The sequence below is a fragment of the Centroberyx affinis genome, unplaced genomic scaffold (assembly GCF_046629955.1).
Source record: "Centroberyx affinis isolate AG114_WGS23_722 - 3 ecotype Tasmania unplaced genomic scaffold, CSIRO-AGI_Caff_v1 ptg005303l_1, whole genome shotgun sequence".
NCBI classification, from domain to species: Eukaryota; Metazoa; Chordata; class Actinopteri; order Beryciformes; family Berycidae; genus Centroberyx; species Centroberyx affinis.
This window is the reverse complement of record NW_027282643.1, coordinates 30,669-48,990: the sequence shown is the minus strand read 5'-3', so window position 1 is coordinate 48,990 and position 18,322 is coordinate 30,669. Positions and strand designations below refer to the sequence as shown.

The following is an 18,322-nucleotide window of genomic DNA, read 5'->3' as shown; positions in this document are numbered from 1 at the left end:
GCGGTTCCTCAATCACATTTTGTACACCTGAGCCATGCAATGTCGTCCGTCTGTGCGATGCAACTCACACGACATGGTAGTTTGTGCAGTTGATGTTTGAGGTTGCGCTCTTGAGCATCACTGGATTGAAACTTGGGAGGACAGGAATCAGTATTACTCGGAACCAAGCAAACCAGTCTTGTCTTTCAAAGCCCGGGAAATGGGGACTGATGATGGTGAAGGTCCGATTCATTACAAGATCTCTCACAACGGGCTGGATATCAGGGACCTGCAAAAGCACGACATGAGAGGATTTGAACTCGACACAATCGATACCTTTCCAGTAGACCAACTCTTTCCTAGCAGCCTATTAAAAATGCTAATAGGATGAAAAGTAACATTTAAGCTGCTTCGAGTCCCCCACAATTGATGGAGAGACATGTACATAGATATCTGAGTACACGGCTGACTATGCTCAGTTCAAAACCCAGGATTTTCCTTTTTCCCAAAGTGGAGGAGTGGCCCACCTCTCCATTTGCTGTCAGTTGCCTCAGGAACTCATCCACATTTTCCAGAGCGTTACCCTGCTCCAGTCGCACAAACACAACTTCGATCAGGTCTGTGTCATTCAAGGCCCCTGAGCTCAGTGTCAGCTGTGCCACCTGGGTAGGGGTAAGCAGTGACAACGCATCTGCCTACAAAAGGAAACAAAGACAGTAAGCACAAAACCGTAGGTGGACCTTTCAATGAGGGCCACTAATACTACAATCACACCAGCCACTTACACTGGAGAAGTTTGGATTGAGGGTTTGCAAATCCTGCAGGGTTGCAAAACCAGAGAAGTTGCCAAAGTTTGTCTGTAGCCACTCCCTGCTACCACTGATGTTTGAGACACAGCCAGGATCTGAAATGAAGACACAAGCAAAGACGTTGGCAGGATATCACCGCCACATGGTATCAAGAGTTTACGGAGTTGAGCCCCGAGTCTCTGGTTTTACCTGATGAGTCATTCCTTGCGAGGAATGGATAGATGAAGTGAGTGAAGACTGCTCGCTGTGTTTCTCTGTCCATGGATGCCATTTGGCTGCTGAGAGCCTGGATGCTGAAATGTGAAAGATGACCCTTGAGATCTAATCTATTTGACAACTGCAGGCACCTCTGCCATCTTTTTTCCACAGTGGCGCAAGGTATCACGTCGTTACTTACACAATTCGGTAGGTCTGGCAGCTGAAGTTCCTGGAGCTGAGACAGACCAGGAAGTTGCGGGATGGAGCAGCCAAGAATGGACGAAGTTTCCCCTGGAACCACTTGCTGACAAAGCTCTGATTCTGCAGTTGTGCCTGGCTGAAGTTGGCGATTTTCACCTCTCCGAGTGCCTCAAGGGCATATGACAGGGATGGGCCACTCTTGTTGGGGGCCTGGAATGGCAGAGACCATTTTGGTATGACATAAAATTCACACAGGAAGACAACAGCTCTCTGAGATTATGGGATTGGGTTTACCATGGTGGAATGTTCCAGAAGAGCCCGGTCTAGCACAGAAGCTGCTCTTTGGAAGAAAAGCTTCCAGACCTCTACCGGATATGTCCTTTGGCTCCCCAGAGAGCATTTCATCACTGTGACCACATTGCTGGGTGTGAGACGGGCAGCCTTGGAAAAACAAAATGATACGGGGGGAAAAAAGTGAGGTTTCTGTGTGTCTAAGGCAAATCAACTCAAGATACCGGAGTAGGAGCCAAATGGTTCACGGACACTCTCAACGTAGACGAAACAAAGCTTACCGAGGAACAGGCGTGCTCAGTGATGGTAAAATTGCACAGGGCTCCAGAGGCATTGCCGGAAGACAGGAACTGTTCAAGTCGTGAGCTGAAGGAAACATTAACAAGAAAGCTGTTGTTGTCTCTGTTGGATGGCTCAAAGCGCCTTTGCCTATCCCAACTCTGAACAAAAAAGTGATGCGCCTACCTGTCGACTCCACCACAGACACGGTACTCTGCCAAAAGACAAAAAGAAATGAATGTTTCAGACGTTGTAGCTTAAGTTTGAGAATTGTTGGACCAATTTCAGACGTCTCCATTTTCTTTTGACTTACCATCAACCGCTGTTTCTTTGCACTGGAGAAAGGCAAAACACAACTGTAAGTCTCGTGACAAATTAGACAAGGTTACGCAAACTTATCGCAGCCCCCTTAACAACTTTGCCATGCCTAACTTGTGTCTCCTGCATTGTGATTGATAAGTGCGCCATCCAACAAAAAACACCCATAACAGTCAACTTACCAAGAAAGATCCTGGCCTTGGGCAGCCTGTTTGAGAGAAAATTAAATTGAAACCATGGCGTTAATAGAGCTATTTTTAGAGTAGTGGATACTGGCTTTCCAGAACAAATGTGTCAAGAGTGCAGTTTGCCACGTACGTCTGAATGTCTCCGTTAGTGACTCGATGCTTGATCTCACACCCTGTGAGAGATGCGGTGGCAGGGATTCCAAACTTTGCTGAAGACCAGTGAATCTGAGGGAAGACAACACATGTTATTGCGGTCTGTCTGGAGTGGCAGTTCTGTTATGCAGCCTCGCCGTGTGCGTCTGTGGACTTCAAAATTATCATCTCTTACATGGCATTGTAGGATCTACAGCTGATGTTACTGGGGATCACAACCAAACTGCCAGGACGGAAGCTGGCCATCACAACAACCAGATTGACCTGGAACCACCGCCGGAAGTCTCTTGGCTCAAAGTCGTCGAATTCAGGAGCAAGAGCTGTCAAGGTCAGGTTCAGGATGGTGTCTCTTACGGCTGGATTTTGGATGATGGTGATGTTTCTCTGTAAACGAAATGATTTGTGGTTTACTTCAGAAGGGCATGCTACCTTTATGGTGATCATGGCAGAAATGAGTTTAAGCTTGGTGGCACATCTTTGTGCTTCGGAGCATCAGCAGTAGGAATCAACACATCCCAGGGATCAAGTCATTCCAGGAGAATATTGGAAATTCATCATTACAGGTCGGCCCAATTTGGGCCCCCTAAGAGGCTTATTCCAAATGTCCTTCAGCCCCGGGGGAAGCTTTACATGGCCTTTATATCAACCCAGTTGATGGGAAAACATGACCAGCAATCCCACAGTTAAGCATTCACCTGCATAGCGAGCCCTGCAAAAGTCTCGAAAAACTGATCGAGCTGCTCTTCATCAGGGGACTCTGTCAAGCTGCTGAACACATCCCTCACAATGGTCTCATTGTCCAAAGCGCTACTGTCTGGATCCAGGATCAGCTCAGCTTTCTGATTTGGTGAGAGGGAGTCCAAAACTGCCACCTGATGACAAGAACAAAGTATGAATCATTTTTTCTCTTTCACAATGGTAAATCTACACCTACGAGCAGACGTGAAAAGGTTACGGACATTGCGCTGTGCTTGAAAGGAAGACTGTGAGCATAACGTATGATTTACCCCAGAGATGTTGAAGAATGTCAGGTCAGAGTAGGTTGCGTGTTCGGAAAACGGCCCCAGGTTGGTTTCGATCCATTCTTCGTCACTGCGGATTCCCTGCCTGCAAGCTAAGACATATAAATGGACATTAGCATGTCTACAAAGTAGCAAGCATTTTAAGCAATTTAAGCATACTTTGCCATGGTCTGAAGTCAATGGGCAAGCCCAAATAAGCAGCTGTGTGGCACAGTCTACTCTGTCAGCCATACCTGGTGTGTTGATGACGTCGGCAGATCTCCTCAGGAAGTCCAGCAGAACTTCCGCGATCCCTCGTTGCCTGCGCAACGGTGTCGCAGGGGAAGCCTCGGCCAACCCTCTCACACTGCAAATGGTGAATAGACACACTCATGAGCGGTTCCTCAATCACATTTTGTACACCTGAGCCATGCAATGTCGTCCGTCTGTGCGATGCAACTCACACGACATGGTAGTTTGTGCAGTTGATGTTTGAGGTTGCGCTCTTGAGCATCACTGGATTGAAACTTGGGAGGACAGGAATCAGTATTACTCGGAACCAAGCAAACCAGTCTTGTCTTTCAAAGCCCGGGAAATGGGGACTGATGATGGTGAAGGTCCGATTCATTACAAGATCTCTCACAACGGGCTGGATATCAGGGACCTGCAAAAGCACGACATGAGAGGATTTGAACTCGACACAATCGATACCTTTCCAGTAGACCAACTCTTTCCTAGCAGCCTATTAAAAATGCTAATAGGATGAAAAGTAACATTTAACCTGCTTCGAGTCCCCCACAATTGATGGAGAGACATGTACATAGATATCTGAGTACACGGCTGACTATGCTCAGTTCAAAACCCAGGATTTTCCTTTTTCCCAAAGTGGAGGAGTGGCCCACCTCTCCATTTGCTGTCAGTTGCCTCAGGAACTCATCCACATTTTCCAGAGCGTTACCCTGCTCCAGTCGCACAAACACAACTTCGATCAGGTCTGTGTCATTCAAGGCCCCTGAGCTCAGTGTCAGCTGTGCCACCTGGGTAGGGGTAAGCAGTGACAACGCATCTGCCTACAAAAGGAAACAAAGACAGTAAGCACAAAACCGTAGGTGGACCTTTCAATGAGGGCCACTAATACTACAATCACACCAGCCACTTACACTGGAGAAGTTTGGATTGAGGGTTTGCAAATCCTGCAGGGTTGCAAAACCAGAGAAGTTGCCAAAGTTTGTCTGTAGCCACTCCCTGCTACCACTGATGTTTGAGACACAGCCAGGATCTGAAATGAAGACACAAGCAAAGACGTTGGCAGGATATCACCGCCACATGGTATCAAGAGTTTACGGAGTTGAGCCCCGAGTCTCTGGTTTTACCTGATGAGTCATTCCTTGCGAGGAATGGATAGATGAAGTGAGTGAAGACTGCTCGCTGTGTTTCTCTGTCCATGGATGCCATTTGGCTGCTGAGAGCCTGGATGCTGAAATGTGAAAGATGACCCTTGAGATCTAATCTATTTGACAACTGCAGGCACCTCTGCCATCTTTTTTCCACAGTGGCGCAAGGTATCACGTCGTTACTTACACAATTCGGTAGGTCTGGCAGCTGAAGTTCCTGGAGCTGAGACAGACCAGGAAGTTGCGGGATGGAGCAGCCAAGAATGGACGAAGTTTCCCCTGGAACCACTTGCTGACAAAGCTCTGATTCTGCAGTTGTGCCTGGCTGAAGTTGGCGATTTTCACCTCTCCGAGTGCCTCAAGGGCATATGACAGGGATGGGCCACTCTTGTTGGGGGCCTGGAATGGCAGAGACCATTTTGGTATGACATAAAATTCACACAGGAAGACAACAGCTCTCTGAGATTATGGGATTGGGTTTACCATGGTGGAATGTTCCAGAAGAGCCCGGTCTAGCACAGAAGCTGCTCTTTGGAAGAAAAGCTTCCAGACCTCTACCGGATATGTCCTTTGGCTCCCCAGAGAGCATTTCATCACTGTGACCACATTGCTGGGTGTGAGACGGGCAGCCTTGGAAAAACAAAATGATACGGGGGGAAAAAAGTGAGGTTTCTGTGTGTCTAAGGCAAATCAACTCAAGATACCGGAGTAGGAGCCAAATGGTTCACGGACACTCTCAACGTAGACGAAACAAAGCTTACCGAGGAACAGGCGTGCTCAGTGATGGTAAAATTGCACAGGGCTGCAGAGGCATTGCCGGAAGACAGGAACTGTTCAAGTCGTGAGCTGAAGGAAACATTAACAAGAAAGCTGTTGTTGTCTCTGTTGGATGGCTCAAAGCGCCTTTGCCTATCCCAACTCTGAACAAAAAAGTGATGCGCCTACCTGTCGACTCCACCACAGACACGGTACTCTGCCAAAAGACAAAAAGAAATGAATGTTTCAGACGTTGTAGCTTAAGTTTGAGAATTGTTGGACCAATTTCAGACGTCTCCATTTTCTTTTGACTTACCATCAACCGCTGTTTCTTTGCACTGGAGAAAGGCAAAACACAACTGTAAGTCTCGTGACAAATTAGACAAGGTTACGCAAACTTATCGCAGCCCCCTTAACAACTTTGCCATGCCTAACTTGTGTCTCCTGCATTGTGATTGATAAGTGCGCCATCCAACAAAAAACACCCATAACAGTCAACTTACCAAGAAAGATCCTGGCCTTGGGCAGCCTGTTTGAGAGAAAATTAAATTGAAACCATGGCATTAATAGAGCTATTTTTAGAGTAGTGGATACTGGCTTTCCAGAACAAATGTGTCAAGAGTGCAGTTTGCCACGTACGTCTGAATGTCTCCGTTAGTGACTCGATGCTTGATCTCACACCCTGTGAGAGATGCGGTGGCAGGGATTCCAAACTTTGCTGAAGACCAGTGAATCTGAGGGAAGACAACACATGTTATTGCGGTCTGTCTGGAGTGGCAGTTCTGTTATGCAGCCTCGCCGTGTGCGTCTGTGGACTTCAAAATTATCATCTCTTACATGGCATTGTAGGATCTACAGCTGATGTTACTGGGGATCACAACCAAACTGCCAGGACGGAAGCTGGCCATCACAACAACCAGATTGACCTGGAACCACCGCCGGAAGTCTCTTGGCTCAAAGTCGTCGAATTCAGGAGCAAGAGCTGTCAAGGTCAGGTTCAGGATGGTGTCTCTTACGGCTGGATTTTGGATGATGGTGATGTTTCTCTGTAAACGAAATGATTTGTGGTTTACTTCAGAAGGGCATGCTACCTTTATGGTGATCATGGCAGAAATGAGTTTAAGCTTGGTGGCACATCTTTGTGCTTCGGAGCATCAGCAGTAGGAATCAACACATCCCAGGGATCAAGTCATTCCAGGAGAATATTGGAAATTCATCATTACAGGTCGGCCCAATTTGGGCCCCCTAAGAGGCTTATTCCAAATGTCCTTCAGCCCCGGGGGAAGCTTTACATGGCCTTTATATCAACCCAGTTGATGGGAAAACATGACCAGCAATCCCACAGTTAAGCATTCACCTGCATAGCGAGCCCTGCAAAAGTCTCGAAAAACTGATCGAGCTGCTCTTCATCAGGGGACTCTGTCAAGCTGCTGAACACATCCCTCACAATGGTCTCATTGTCCAAAGCGCTACTGTCTGGATCCAGGATCAGCTCAGCTTTCTGATTTGGTGAGAGGGAGTCCAAAACTGCCACCTGATGACAAGAACAAAGTATGAATCATTTTTTCTCTTTCACAATGGTAAATCTACACCTACGAGCAGACGTGAAAAGGTTACGGACATTGCGCTGTGCTTGAAAGGAAGACTGTGAGCATAACGTATGATTTACCCCAGAGATGTTGAAGAATGTCAGGTCAGAGTAGGTTGCGTGTTCGGAAAACGGCCCCAGGTTGGTTTCGATCCATTCTTCGTCACTGCGGATTCCCTGCCTGCAAGCTAAGACATATAAATGGACATTAGCATGTCTACAAAGTAGCAAGCATTTTAAGCAATTTAAGCATACTTTGCCATGGTCTGAAGTCAATGGGCAAGCCCAAATAAGCAGCTGTGTGGCACAGTCTACTCTGTCAGCCATACCTGGTGTGTTGATGACGTCGGCAGATCTCCTCAGGAAGTCCAGCAGAACTTCCGCGATCCCTCGTTGCCTGCGCAACGGTGTCGCAGGGGAAGCCTCGGCCAACCCTCTCACACTGCAAATGGTGAATAGACACACTCATGAGCGGTTCCTCAATCACATTTTGTACACCTGAGCCATGCAATGTCGTCCGTCTGTGCGATGCAACTCACACGACATGGTAGTTTGTGCAGTTGATGTTTGAGGTTGCGCTCTTGAGCATCACTGGATTGAAACTTGGGAGGACAGGAATCAGTATTACTCGGAACCAAGCAAACCAGTCTTGTCTTTCAAAGCCCGGGAAATGGGGACTGATGATGGTGAAGGTCCGATTCATTACAAGATCTCTCACAACGGGCTGGATATCAGGGACCTGCAAAAGCACGACATGAGAGGATTTGAACTCGACACAATCGATACCTTTCCAGTAGACCAACTCTTTCCTAGCAGCCTATTAAAAATGCTAATAGGATGAAAAGTAACATTTAAGCTGCTTCGAGTCCCCCACAATTGATGGAGAGACATGTACATAGATATCTGAGTACACGGCTGACTATGCTCAGTTCAAAACCCAGGATTTTCCTTTTTCCTAAAGTGGAGGAGTGGCCCACCTCTCCATTTGCTGTCAGTTGCCTCAGGAACTCATCCACATTTTCCAGAGCGTTACCCTGCTCCAGTCGCACAAACACAACTTCGATCAGGTCTGTGTCATTCAAGGCCCCTGAGCTCAGTGTCAGCTGTGCCACCTGGGTAGGGGTAAGCAGTGACAACGCATCTGCCTACAAAAGGAAACAAAGACAGTAAGCACAAAACCGTAGGTGGACCTTTCAATGAGGGCCACTAATACTACAATCACACCAGCCACTTACACTGGAGAAGTTTGGATTGAGGGTTTGCAAATCCTGCAGGGTTGCAAAACCAGAGAAGTTGCCAAAGTTTGTCTGTAGCCACTCCCTGCTACCACTGATGTTTGAGACACAGCCAGGATCTGAAATGAAGACACAAGCAAAGACGTTGGCAGGATATCACCGCCACATGGTATCAAGAGTTTACGGAGTTGAGCCCAGAGTCTCTGGTTTTACCTGATGAGTCATTCCTTGCGAGGAATGGATAGATGAAGTGAGTGAAGACTGCTCGCTGTGTTTCTCTGTCCATGGATGCCATTTGGCTGCTGAGAGCCTGGATGCTGAAATGTGAAAGATGACCCTTGAGATCTAATCTATTTGACAACTGCAGGCACCTCTGCCATCTTTTTTTCCACAGTGGCGCAAGGTATCACGTCGTTACTTACACAATTCGGTAGGTCTGGCAGCTGAAGTTCCTGGAGCTGAGACAGACCAGGAAGTTGCGGGATGGAGCAGCCAAGAATGGACGAAGTTTCCCCTGGAACCACTTGCTGACAAAGCTCTGATTCTGCAGTTGTGCCTGGCTGAAGTTGGCGATTTTCACCTCTCCGAGTGCCTCAAGGGCATGTGACAGGGATGGGCCACTCTTGTTGGGGGCCTGGAATGGCAGAGACCATTTTGGTATGACATAAAATTCACACAGGAAGACAACAGCTCTCTGAGATTATGGGATTGGGTTTACCATGGTGGAATGTTCCAGAAGAGCCCGGTCTAGCACAGAAGCTGCTCTTTGGAAGAAAAGCTTCCAGACCTCTACCGGATATGTCCTTTGGCTCCCCAGAGAGCATTTCATCACTGTGACCACATTGCTGGGTGTGAGACGGGCAGCCTTGGAAAAACAAAATGATACGGGGGGAAAAAAGTGAGGTTTCTGTGTGTCTAAGGCAAATCAACTCAAGATACCGGAGTAGGAGCCAAATGGTTCACGGACACTCTCAACGTAGACGAAACAAAGCTTACCGAGGAACAGGCGTGCTCAGTGATGGTAAAATTGCACAGGGCTCCAGAGGCATTGCCGGAAGACAGGAACTGTTCAAGTCGTGAGCTGAAGGAAACATTAACAAGAAAGCTGTTGTTGTCTCTGTTGGATGGCTCAAAGCGCCTTTGCCTATCCCAACTCTGAACAAAAAAGTGATGCGCCTACCTGTCGACTCCACCACAGACACGGTACTCTGCCAAAAGACAAAAAGAAATGAATGTTTCAGACGTTGTAGCTTAAGTTTGAGAATTGTTGGACCAATTTCAGACGTCTCCATTTTCTTTTGACTTACCATCAACCGCTGTTTCTTTGCACTGGAGAAAGGCAAAACACAACTGTAAGTCTCGTGACAAATTAGACAAGGTTACGCAAACTTATCGCAGCCCCCTTAACAACTTTGCCATGCCTAACTTGTGTCTCCTGCATTGTGATTGATAAGTGCGCCATCCAACAAAAAACACCCATAACAGTCAACTTACCAAGAAAGATCCTGGCCTTGGGCAGCCTGTTTGAGAGAAAATTAAATTGAAACCATGGCGTTAATAGAGCTATTTTTAGAGTAGTGGATACTGGCTTTCCAGAACAAATGTGTCAAGAGTGCAGTTTGCCACGTACGTCTGAATGTCTCCGTTAGTGACTCGATGCTTGATCTCACACCCTGTGAGAGATGCGGTGGCAGGGATTCCAAACTTTGCTGAAGACCAGTGAATCTGAGGGAAGACAACACATGTTATTGCAGTCTGTCTGGAGTGGCAGTTCTGTTATGCAGCCTCGCCGTGTGCGTCTGTGGACTTCAAAATTATCATCTCTTACATGGCATTGTAGGATCTACAGCTGATGTTACTGGGGATCACAACCAAACTGCCAGGACGGAAGCTGGCCATCACAACAACCAGATTGACCTGGAACCACCGCCGGAAGTCTCTTGGCTCAAAGTCGTCGAATTCAGGAGCAAGAGCTGTCAAGGTCAGGTTCAGGATGGTGTCTCTTACGGCTGGATTTTGGATGATGGTGATGTTTCTCTGTAAACGAAATGATTTGTGGTTTACTTCAGAAGGGCATGCTACCTTTATGGTGATCATGGCAGAAATGAGTTTAAGCTTGGTGGCACATCTTTGTGCTTCGGAGCATCAGCAGTAGGAATCAACACATCCCAGGGATCAAGTCATTCCAGGAGAATATTGGAAATTCATCATTACAGGTCGGCCCAATTTGGGCCCCCTAAGAGGCTTATTCCAAATGTCCTTCAGCCCCGGGGGAAGCTTTACATGGCCTTTATATCAACCCAGTTGATGGGAAAACATGACCAGCAATCCCACAGTTAAGCATTCACCTGCATAGCGAGCCCTGCAAAAGTCTCGAAAAACTGATCGAGCTGCTCTTCATCAGGGGACTCTGTCAAGCTGCTGAACACATCCCTCACAATGGTCTCATTGTCCAAAGCGCTACTGTCTGGATCCAGGATCAGCTCAGCTTTCTGATTTGGTGAGAGGGAGTCCAAAACTGCCACCTGATGACAAGAACAAAGTATGAATCATTTTTTCTCTTTCACAATGGTAAATCTACACCTACGAGCAGACGTGAAAAGGTTACGGACATTGCGCTGTGCTTGAAAGGAAGACTGTGAGCATAACGTATGATTTACCCCAGAGATGTTGAAGAATGTCAGGTCAGAGTAGGTTGCGTGTTCGGAAAACGGCCCCAGGTTGGTTTCGATCCATTCTTCGTCACTGCGGATTCCCTGCCTGCAAGCTAAGACATATAAATGGACATTAGCATGTCTACAAAGTAGCAAGCATTTTAAGCAATTTAAGCATACTTTGCCATGGTCTGAAGTCAATGGGCAAGCCCAAATAAGCAGCTGTGTGGCACAGTCTACTCTGTCAGCCATACCTGGTGTGTTGATGACGTCGGCAGATCTCCTCAGGAAGTCCAGCAGAACTTCCGCGATCCCTCGTTGCCTGCGCAACGGTGTCGCAGGGGAAGCCTCGGCCAACCCTCTCACACTGCAAATGGTGAATAGACACACTCATGAGCGGTTCCTCAATCACATTTTGTACACCTGAGCCATGCAATGTCGTCCGTCTGTGCGATGCAACTCACACGACATGGTAGTTTGTGCAGTTGATGTTTGAGGTTGCGCTCTTGAGCATCACTGGATTGAAACTTGGGAGGACAGGAATCAGTATTACTCGGAACCAAGCAAACCAGTCTTGTCTTTCAAAGCCCGGGAAATGGGGACTGATGATGGTGAAGGTCCGATTCATTACAAGATCTCTCACAACGGGCTGGATATCAGGGACCTGCAAAAGCACGACATGAGAGGATTTGAACTCGACACAATCGATACCTTTCCAGTAGACCAACTCTTTCCTAGCAGCCTATTAAAAATGCTAATAGGATGAAAAGTAACATTTAACCTGCTTCGAGTCCCCCACAATTGATGGAGAGACATGTACATAGATATCTGAGTACACGGCTGACTATGCTCAGTTCAAAACCCAGGATTTTCCTTTTTCCCAAAGTGGAGGAGTGGCCCACCTCTCCATTTGCTGTCAGTTGCCTCAGGAACTCATCCACATTTTCCAGAGCGTTACCCTGCTCCAGTCGCACAAACACAACTTCGATCAGGTCTGTGTCATTCAAGGCCCCTGAGCTCAGTGTCAGCTGTGCCACCTGGGTAGGGGTAAGCAGTGACAACGCATCTGCCTACAAAAGGAAACAAAGACAGTAAGCACAAAACCGTAGGTGGACCTTTCAATGAGGGCCACTAACACTACAATCACACCAGCCACTTACACTGGAGAAGTTTGGATTGAGGGTTTGCAAATCCTGCAGGGTTGCAAAACCAGAGAAGTTGCCAAAGTTTGTCTGTAGCCACTCCCTGCTACCACTGATGTTTGAGACACAGCCAGGATCTGAAATGAAGACACAAGCAAAGACGTTGGCAGGATATCACCGCCACATGGTATCAAGAGTTTACGGAGTTGAGCCCCGAGTCTCTGGTTTTACCTGATGAGTCATTCCTTGCGAGGAATGGATAGATGAAGTGAGTGAAGACTGCTCGCTGTGTTTCTCTGTCCATGGATGCCATTTGGCTGCTGAGAGCCTGGATGCTGAAATGTGAAAGATGACCCTTGAGATCTAATCTATTTGACAACTGCAGGCACCTCTGCCATCTTTTTTTCCACAGTGGCGCAAGGTATCACGTCGTTACTTACACAATTCGGTAGGTCTGGCAGCTGAAGTTCCTGGAGCTGAGACAGACCAGGAAGTTGCGGGATGGAGCAGCCAAGAATGGACGAAGTTTCCCCTGGAACCACTTGCTGACAAAGCTCTGATTCTGCAGTTGTGCCTGGCTGAAGTTGGCGATTTTCACCTCTCCGAGTGCCTCAAGGGCATGTGACAGGGATGGGCCACTCTTGTTGGGGGCCTGGAATGGCAGAGACCATTTTGGTATGACATAAAATTCACACAGGAAGACAACAGCTCTCTGAGATTATGGGATTGGGTTTACCATGGTGGAATGTTCCAGAAGAGCCCGGTCTAGCACAGAAGCTGCTCTTTGGAAGAAAAGCTTCCAGACCTCTACCGGATATGTCCTTTGGCTCCCCAGAGAGCATTTCATCACTGTGACCACATTGCTGGGTGTGAGACGGGCAGCCTTGGAAAAACAAAATGATACGGGGGGAAAAAAGTGAGGTTTCTGTGTGTCTAAGGCAAATCAACTCAAGATACCGGAGTAGGAGCCAAATGGTTCACGGACACTCTCAACGTAGACGAAACAAAGCTTACCGAGGAACAGGCGTGCTCAGTGATGGTAAAATTGCACAGGGCTCCAGAGGCATTGCCGGAAGACAGGAACTGTTCAAGTCGTGAGCTGAAGGAAACATTAACAAGAAAGCTGTTGTTGTCTCTGTTGGATGGCTCAAAGCGCCTTTGCCTATCCCAACTCTGAACAAAAAAGTGATGCGCCTACCTGTCGACTCCACCACAGACACAGTACTCTGCCAAAAGACAAAAAGAAATGAATGTTTCAGACGTTGTAGCTTAAGTTTGAGAATTGTTGGACCAATTTCAGACGTCTCCATTTTCTTTTGACTTACCATCAACCGCTGTTTCTTTGCACTGGAGAAAGGCAAAACACAACTGTAAGTCTCGTGACAAATTAGACAAGGTTACGCAAACTTATCGCAGCCCCCTTAACAACTTTGCCATGCCTAACTTGTGTCTCCTGCATTGTGATTGATAAGTGCGCCATCCAACAAAAAACACCCATAACAGTCAACTTACCAAGAAAGATCCTGGCCTTGGGCAGCCTGTTTGAGAGAAAATTAAATTGAAACCATGGCGTTAATAGAGCTATTTTTAGAGTAGTGGATACTGGCTTTCCAGAACAAATGTGTCAAGAGTGCAGTTTGCCACGTACGTCTGAATGTCTCCGTTAGTGACTCGATGCTTGATCTCACACCCTGTGAGAGATGCGGTGGCAGGGATTCCAAACTTTGCTGAAGACCAGTGAATCTGAGGGAAGACAACACATGTTATTGCGGTCTGTCTGGAGTGGCAGTTCTGTTATGCAGCCTCGCCGTGTGCGTCTGTGGACTTCAAAATTATCATCTCTTACATGGCATTGTAGGATCTACAGCTGATGTTACTGGGGATCACAACCAAACTGCCAGGACGGAAGCTGGCCATCACAACAACCAGATTGACCTGGAACCACCGCCGGAAGTCTCTTGGCTCAAAGTCGTCGAATTCAGGAGCAAGAGCTGTCAAGGTCAGGTTCAGGATGGTGTCTCTTACGGCTGGATTTTGGATGATGGTGATGTTTCTCTGTAAACGAAATGATTTGTGGTTTACTTCAGAAGGGCATGCTACCTTTATGGTGATCATGGCAGAAATGAGTTTAAGCTTGGTGGCACATCTTTGTGCTTCGGAGCATCAGCAGTAGGAATCAACACATCCCAGGGATCAAGTCATTCCAGGAGAATATTGGAAATTCATCATTACAGGTCGGCCCAATTTGGGCCCCCTAAGAGGCTTATTCCAAATGTCCTTCAGCCCCGGGGGAAGCTTTACATGGCCTTTATATCAACCCAGTTGATGGGAAAACATGACCAGCAATCCCACAGTTAAGCATTCACCTGCATAGCGAGCCCTGCAAAAGTCTCGAAAAACTGATCGAGCTGCTCTTCATCAGGGGACTCTGTCAAGCTGCTGAACACATCCCTCACAATGGTCTCATTGTCCAAAGCGCTACTGTCTGGATCCAGGATCAGCTCAGCTTTCTGATTTGGTGAGAGGGAGTCCAAAACTGCCACCTGATGACAAGAACAAAGTATGAATCATTTTTTCTCTTTCACAATGGTAAATCTACACCTACGAGCAGACGTGAAAAGGTTACGGACATTGCGCTGTGCTTGAAAGGAAGACTGTGAGCATAACGTATGATTTACCCCAGAGATGTTGAAGAATGTCAGGTCAGAGTAGGTTGCGTGTTCGGAAAACGGCCCCAGGTTGGTTTCGATCCATTCTTCGTCACTGCGGATTCCCTGCCTGCAAGCTAAGACATATAAATGGACATTAGCATGTCTACAAAGTAGCAAGCATTTTAAGCAATTTAAGCATACTTTGCCATGGTCTGAAGTCAATGGGCAAGCCCAAATAAGCAGCTGTGTGGCACAGTCTACTCTGTCAGCCATACCTGGTGTGTTGATGACGTCGGCAGATCTCCTCAGGAAGTCCAGCAGAACTTCCGCGATCCCTCGTTGCCTGCGCAACGGTGTCGCAGGGGAAGCCTCGGCCAACCCTCTCACACTGCAAATGGTGAATAGACACACTCATGAGCGGTTCCTCAATCACATTTTGTACACCTGAGCCATGCAATGTCGTCCGTCTGTGCGATGCAACTCACACGACATGGTAGTTTGTGCAGTTGATGTTTGAGGTTGCGCTCTTGAGCATCACTGGATTGAAACTTGGGAGGACAGGAATCAGTATTACTCGGAACCAAGCAAACCAGTCTTGTCTTTCAAAGCCCGGGAAATGGGGACTGATGATGGTGAAGGTCCGATTCATTACAAGATCTCTCACAACGGGCTGGATATCAGGGACCTGCAAAAGCACGACATGAGAGGATTTGAACTCGACACAATCGATACCTTTCCAGTAGACCAACTCTTTCCTAGCAGCCTATTAAAAATGCTAATAGGATGAAAAGTAACATTTAAGCTGCTTCGAGTCCCCCACAATTGATGGAGAGACATGTACATAGATATCTGAGTACACGGCTGACTATGCTCAGTTCAAAACCCAGGATTTTCCTTTTTCCCAAAGTGGAGGAGTGGCCCACCTCTCCATTTGCTGTCAGTTGCCTCAGGAACTCATCCACATTTTCCAGAGCGTTACCCTGCTCCAGTCGCACAAACACAACTTCGATCAGGTCTGTGTCATTCAAGGCCCCTGAGCTCAGTGTCAGCTGTGCCACCTGGGTAGGGGTAAGCAGTGACAACGCATCTGCCTACAAAAGGAAACAAAGACAGTAAGCACAAAACCGTAGGTGGACCTTTCAATGAGGGCCACTAATACTACAATCACACCAGCCACTTACACTGGAGAAGTTTGGATTGAGGGTTTGCAAATCCTGCAGGGTTGCAAAACCAGAGAAGTTGCCAAAGTTTGTCTGTAGCCACTCCCTGCTACCACTGATGTTTGAGACACAGCCAGGATCTGAAATGAAGACACAAGCAAAGACGTTGGCAGGATATCACCGCCACATGGTATCAAGAGTTTACGGAGTTGAGCCCCGAGTCTCTGGTTTTACCTGATGAGTCATTCCTTGCGAGGAATGGATAGATGAAGTGAGTGAAGACTGCTCGCTGTGTTTCTCTGTCCATGGATGCCATTTGGCTGCTGAGAGCCTGGATGCTGAAATGTGAAAGATGACCCTTGAGATCTAATCTATTTGACAACTGCAGGCACCTCTGCCATCTTTTTTTCCACAGTGGCGCAAGGTATCACGTCGTTACTTACACAATTCGGTAGGTCTGGCAGCTGAAGTTCCTGGAGCTGAGACAGACCAGGAAGTTGCGGGATGGAGCAGCCAAGAATGGACGAAGTTTCCCCTGGAACCACTTGCTGACAAAGCTCTGATTCTGCAGTTGTGCCTGGCTGAAGTTGGCGATTTTCACCTCTCCGAGTGCCTCAAGGGCATGTGACAGGGATGGGCCACTCTTGTTGGGGGCCTGGAATGGCAGAGACCATTTTGGTATGACATAAAATTCACACAGGAAGACAACAGCTCTCTGAGATTATGGGATTGGGTTTACCATGGTGGAATGTTCCAGAAGAGCCCGGTCTAGCACAGAAGCTGCTCTTTGGAAGAAAAGCTTCCAGACCTCTACCGGATATGTCCTTTGGCTCCCCAGAGAGCATTTCATCACTGTGACCACATTGCTGGGTGTGAGACGGGCAGCCTTGGAAAAACAAAATGATACGGGGGGAAAAAAGTGAGGTTTCTGTGTGTCTAAGGCAAATCAACTCAAGATACCGGAGTAGGAGCCAAATGGTTCACGGACACTCTCAACGTAGACGAAACAAAGCTTACCGAGGAACAGGCGTGCTCAGTGATGGTAAAATTGCACAGGGCTCCAGAGGCATTGCCGGAAGACAGGAACTGTTCAAGTCGTGAGCTGAAGGAAACATTAACAAGAAAGCTGTTGTTGTCTCTGTTGGATGGCTCAAAGCGCCTTTGCCTATCCCAACTCTGAACAAAAAAGTGATGCGCCTACCTGTCGACTCCACCACAGACACGGTACTCTGCCAAAAGACAAAAAGAAATGAATGTTTCAGACGTTGTAGCTTAAGTTTGAGAATTGTTGGACCAATTTCAGACGTCTCCATTTTCTTTTGACTTACCATCAACCGCTGTTTCTTTGCACTGGAGAAAGGCAAAACACAACTGTAAGTCTCGTGACAAATTAGACAAGGTTACGCAAACTTATCGCAGCCCCCTTAACAACTTTGCCATGCCTAACTTGTGTCTCCTGCATTGTGATTGATAAGTGCGCCATCCAACAAAAAACACCCATAACAGTCAACTTACCAAGAAAGATCCTGGCCTTGGGCAGCCTGTTTGAGAGAAAATTAAATTGAAACCATGGCGTTAATAGAGCTATTTTTAGAGTAGTGGATACTGGCTTTCCAGAACAAATGTGTCAAGAGTGCAGTTTGCCACGTACGTCTGAATGTCTCCGTTAGTGACTCGATGCTTGATCTCACACCCTGTGAGAGATGCGGTGGCAGGGATTCCAAACTTTGCTGAAGACCAGTGAATCTGAGGGAAGACAACACATGTTATTGCGGTCTGTCTGGAGTGGCAGTTCTGTTATGCAGCCTCGCCGTGTGCGTCTGTGGACTTCAAAATTATCATCTCTTACATGGCATTGTAGGATCTACAGCTGATGTTACTGGGGATCACAACCAAACTGCCAGGACGGAAGCTGGCCATCACAACAACCAGATTGCCCTGGAACCACCGCCGGAAGTCTCTTGGCTCAAAGTCGTCGAATTCAGGAGCAAGAGCTGTCAAGGTCAGGTTCAGGATGGTGTCTCTTACGGCTGGATTTTGGATGATGGTGATGTTTCTCTGTAAACGAAATGATTTGTGGTTTACTTCAGAAGGGCATGCTACCTTTATGGTGATCATGGCAGAAATGAGTTTAAGCTTGGTGGCACATCTTTGTGCTTCGGAGCATCAGCAGTAGGAATCAACACATCCCAGGGATCAAGTCATTCCAGGAGAATATTGGAAATTCATCATTACAGGTCGGCCCAATTTGGGCCCCCTAAGAGGCTTATTCCAAATGTCCTTCAGCCCCGGGGGAAGCTTTACATGGCCTTTATATCAACCCAG

General features: G+C 47.4%; 1 protein-coding gene across 1 annotated transcript in view; it reads right to left on the bottom strand.

Moving 5' to 3' along the window:
• The window catches only part of LOC139667110 (uncharacterized), a 65,951-nt gene extending 48,492 nt beyond the window's left edge, over positions 1-17,459 (bottom strand). The window contains exons 1-62 of the mRNA XM_071546518.1: positions 17,445-17,459; positions 17,326-17,347; positions 17,199-17,226; positions 17,015-17,099; positions 16,737-16,883; positions 16,441-16,652; positions 16,232-16,335; positions 16,019-16,137; positions 15,761-15,928; positions 15,323-15,522; positions 15,113-15,225; positions 14,865-14,971; positions 14,553-14,729; positions 14,033-14,241; positions 13,835-13,929; positions 13,385-13,412; positions 13,201-13,285; positions 12,923-13,069; positions 12,627-12,838; positions 12,418-12,521; positions 12,205-12,323; positions 11,947-12,114; positions 11,509-11,708; positions 11,299-11,411; positions 11,051-11,157; positions 10,739-10,915; positions 10,219-10,427; positions 10,021-10,115; positions 9,571-9,598; positions 9,387-9,471; positions 9,109-9,255; positions 8,813-9,024; positions 8,604-8,707; positions 8,391-8,509; positions 8,133-8,300; positions 7,695-7,894; positions 7,485-7,597; positions 7,237-7,343; positions 6,925-7,101; positions 6,405-6,613; positions 6,207-6,301; positions 5,757-5,784; positions 5,573-5,657; positions 5,295-5,441; positions 4,999-5,210; positions 4,791-4,894; positions 4,578-4,696; positions 4,320-4,487; positions 3,882-4,081; positions 3,672-3,784; positions 3,424-3,530; positions 3,112-3,288; positions 2,592-2,800; positions 2,394-2,488; positions 1,944-1,971; positions 1,760-1,844; positions 1,482-1,628; positions 1,186-1,397; positions 978-1,081; positions 765-883; positions 507-674; positions 69-268 (exon numbers count right to left, since the gene is read on the bottom strand). Of these exons, the coding sequence (XP_071402619.1) occupies positions 69-268; positions 507-674; positions 765-883; positions 978-1,081; positions 1,186-1,397; positions 1,482-1,628; positions 1,760-1,844; positions 1,944-1,971; positions 2,394-2,488; positions 2,592-2,800; positions 3,112-3,288; positions 3,424-3,530; positions 3,672-3,784; positions 3,882-4,081; positions 4,320-4,487; positions 4,578-4,696; positions 4,791-4,894; positions 4,999-5,210; positions 5,295-5,441; positions 5,573-5,657; positions 5,757-5,784; positions 6,207-6,301; positions 6,405-6,613; positions 6,925-7,101; positions 7,237-7,343; positions 7,485-7,597; positions 7,695-7,894; positions 8,133-8,300; positions 8,391-8,509; positions 8,604-8,707; positions 8,813-9,024; positions 9,109-9,255; positions 9,387-9,471; positions 9,571-9,598; positions 10,021-10,115; positions 10,219-10,427; positions 10,739-10,915; positions 11,051-11,157; positions 11,299-11,411; positions 11,509-11,708; positions 11,947-12,114; positions 12,205-12,323; positions 12,418-12,521; positions 12,627-12,838; positions 12,923-13,069; positions 13,201-13,285; positions 13,385-13,412; positions 13,835-13,929; positions 14,033-14,241; positions 14,553-14,729; positions 14,865-14,971; positions 15,113-15,225; positions 15,323-15,522; positions 15,761-15,928; positions 16,019-16,137; positions 16,232-16,335; positions 16,441-16,652; positions 16,737-16,883; positions 17,015-17,099; positions 17,199-17,226; positions 17,326-17,347; positions 17,445-17,459 (8,156 nt within the window). The remainder of the gene's footprint in view (positions 1-68; positions 269-506; positions 675-764; positions 884-977; positions 1,082-1,185; positions 1,398-1,481; positions 1,629-1,759; positions 1,845-1,943; positions 1,972-2,393; positions 2,489-2,591; positions 2,801-3,111; positions 3,289-3,423; positions 3,531-3,671; positions 3,785-3,881; positions 4,082-4,319; positions 4,488-4,577; positions 4,697-4,790; positions 4,895-4,998; positions 5,211-5,294; positions 5,442-5,572; positions 5,658-5,756; positions 5,785-6,206; positions 6,302-6,404; positions 6,614-6,924; positions 7,102-7,236; positions 7,344-7,484; positions 7,598-7,694; positions 7,895-8,132; positions 8,301-8,390; positions 8,510-8,603; positions 8,708-8,812; positions 9,025-9,108; positions 9,256-9,386; positions 9,472-9,570; positions 9,599-10,020; positions 10,116-10,218; positions 10,428-10,738; positions 10,916-11,050; positions 11,158-11,298; positions 11,412-11,508; positions 11,709-11,946; positions 12,115-12,204; positions 12,324-12,417; positions 12,522-12,626; positions 12,839-12,922; positions 13,070-13,200; positions 13,286-13,384; positions 13,413-13,834; positions 13,930-14,032; positions 14,242-14,552; positions 14,730-14,864; positions 14,972-15,112; positions 15,226-15,322; positions 15,523-15,760; positions 15,929-16,018; positions 16,138-16,231; positions 16,336-16,440; positions 16,653-16,736; positions 16,884-17,014; positions 17,100-17,198; positions 17,227-17,325; positions 17,348-17,444) is intronic.
• Positions 17,460-18,322: the final 863 nt, after the last annotated feature.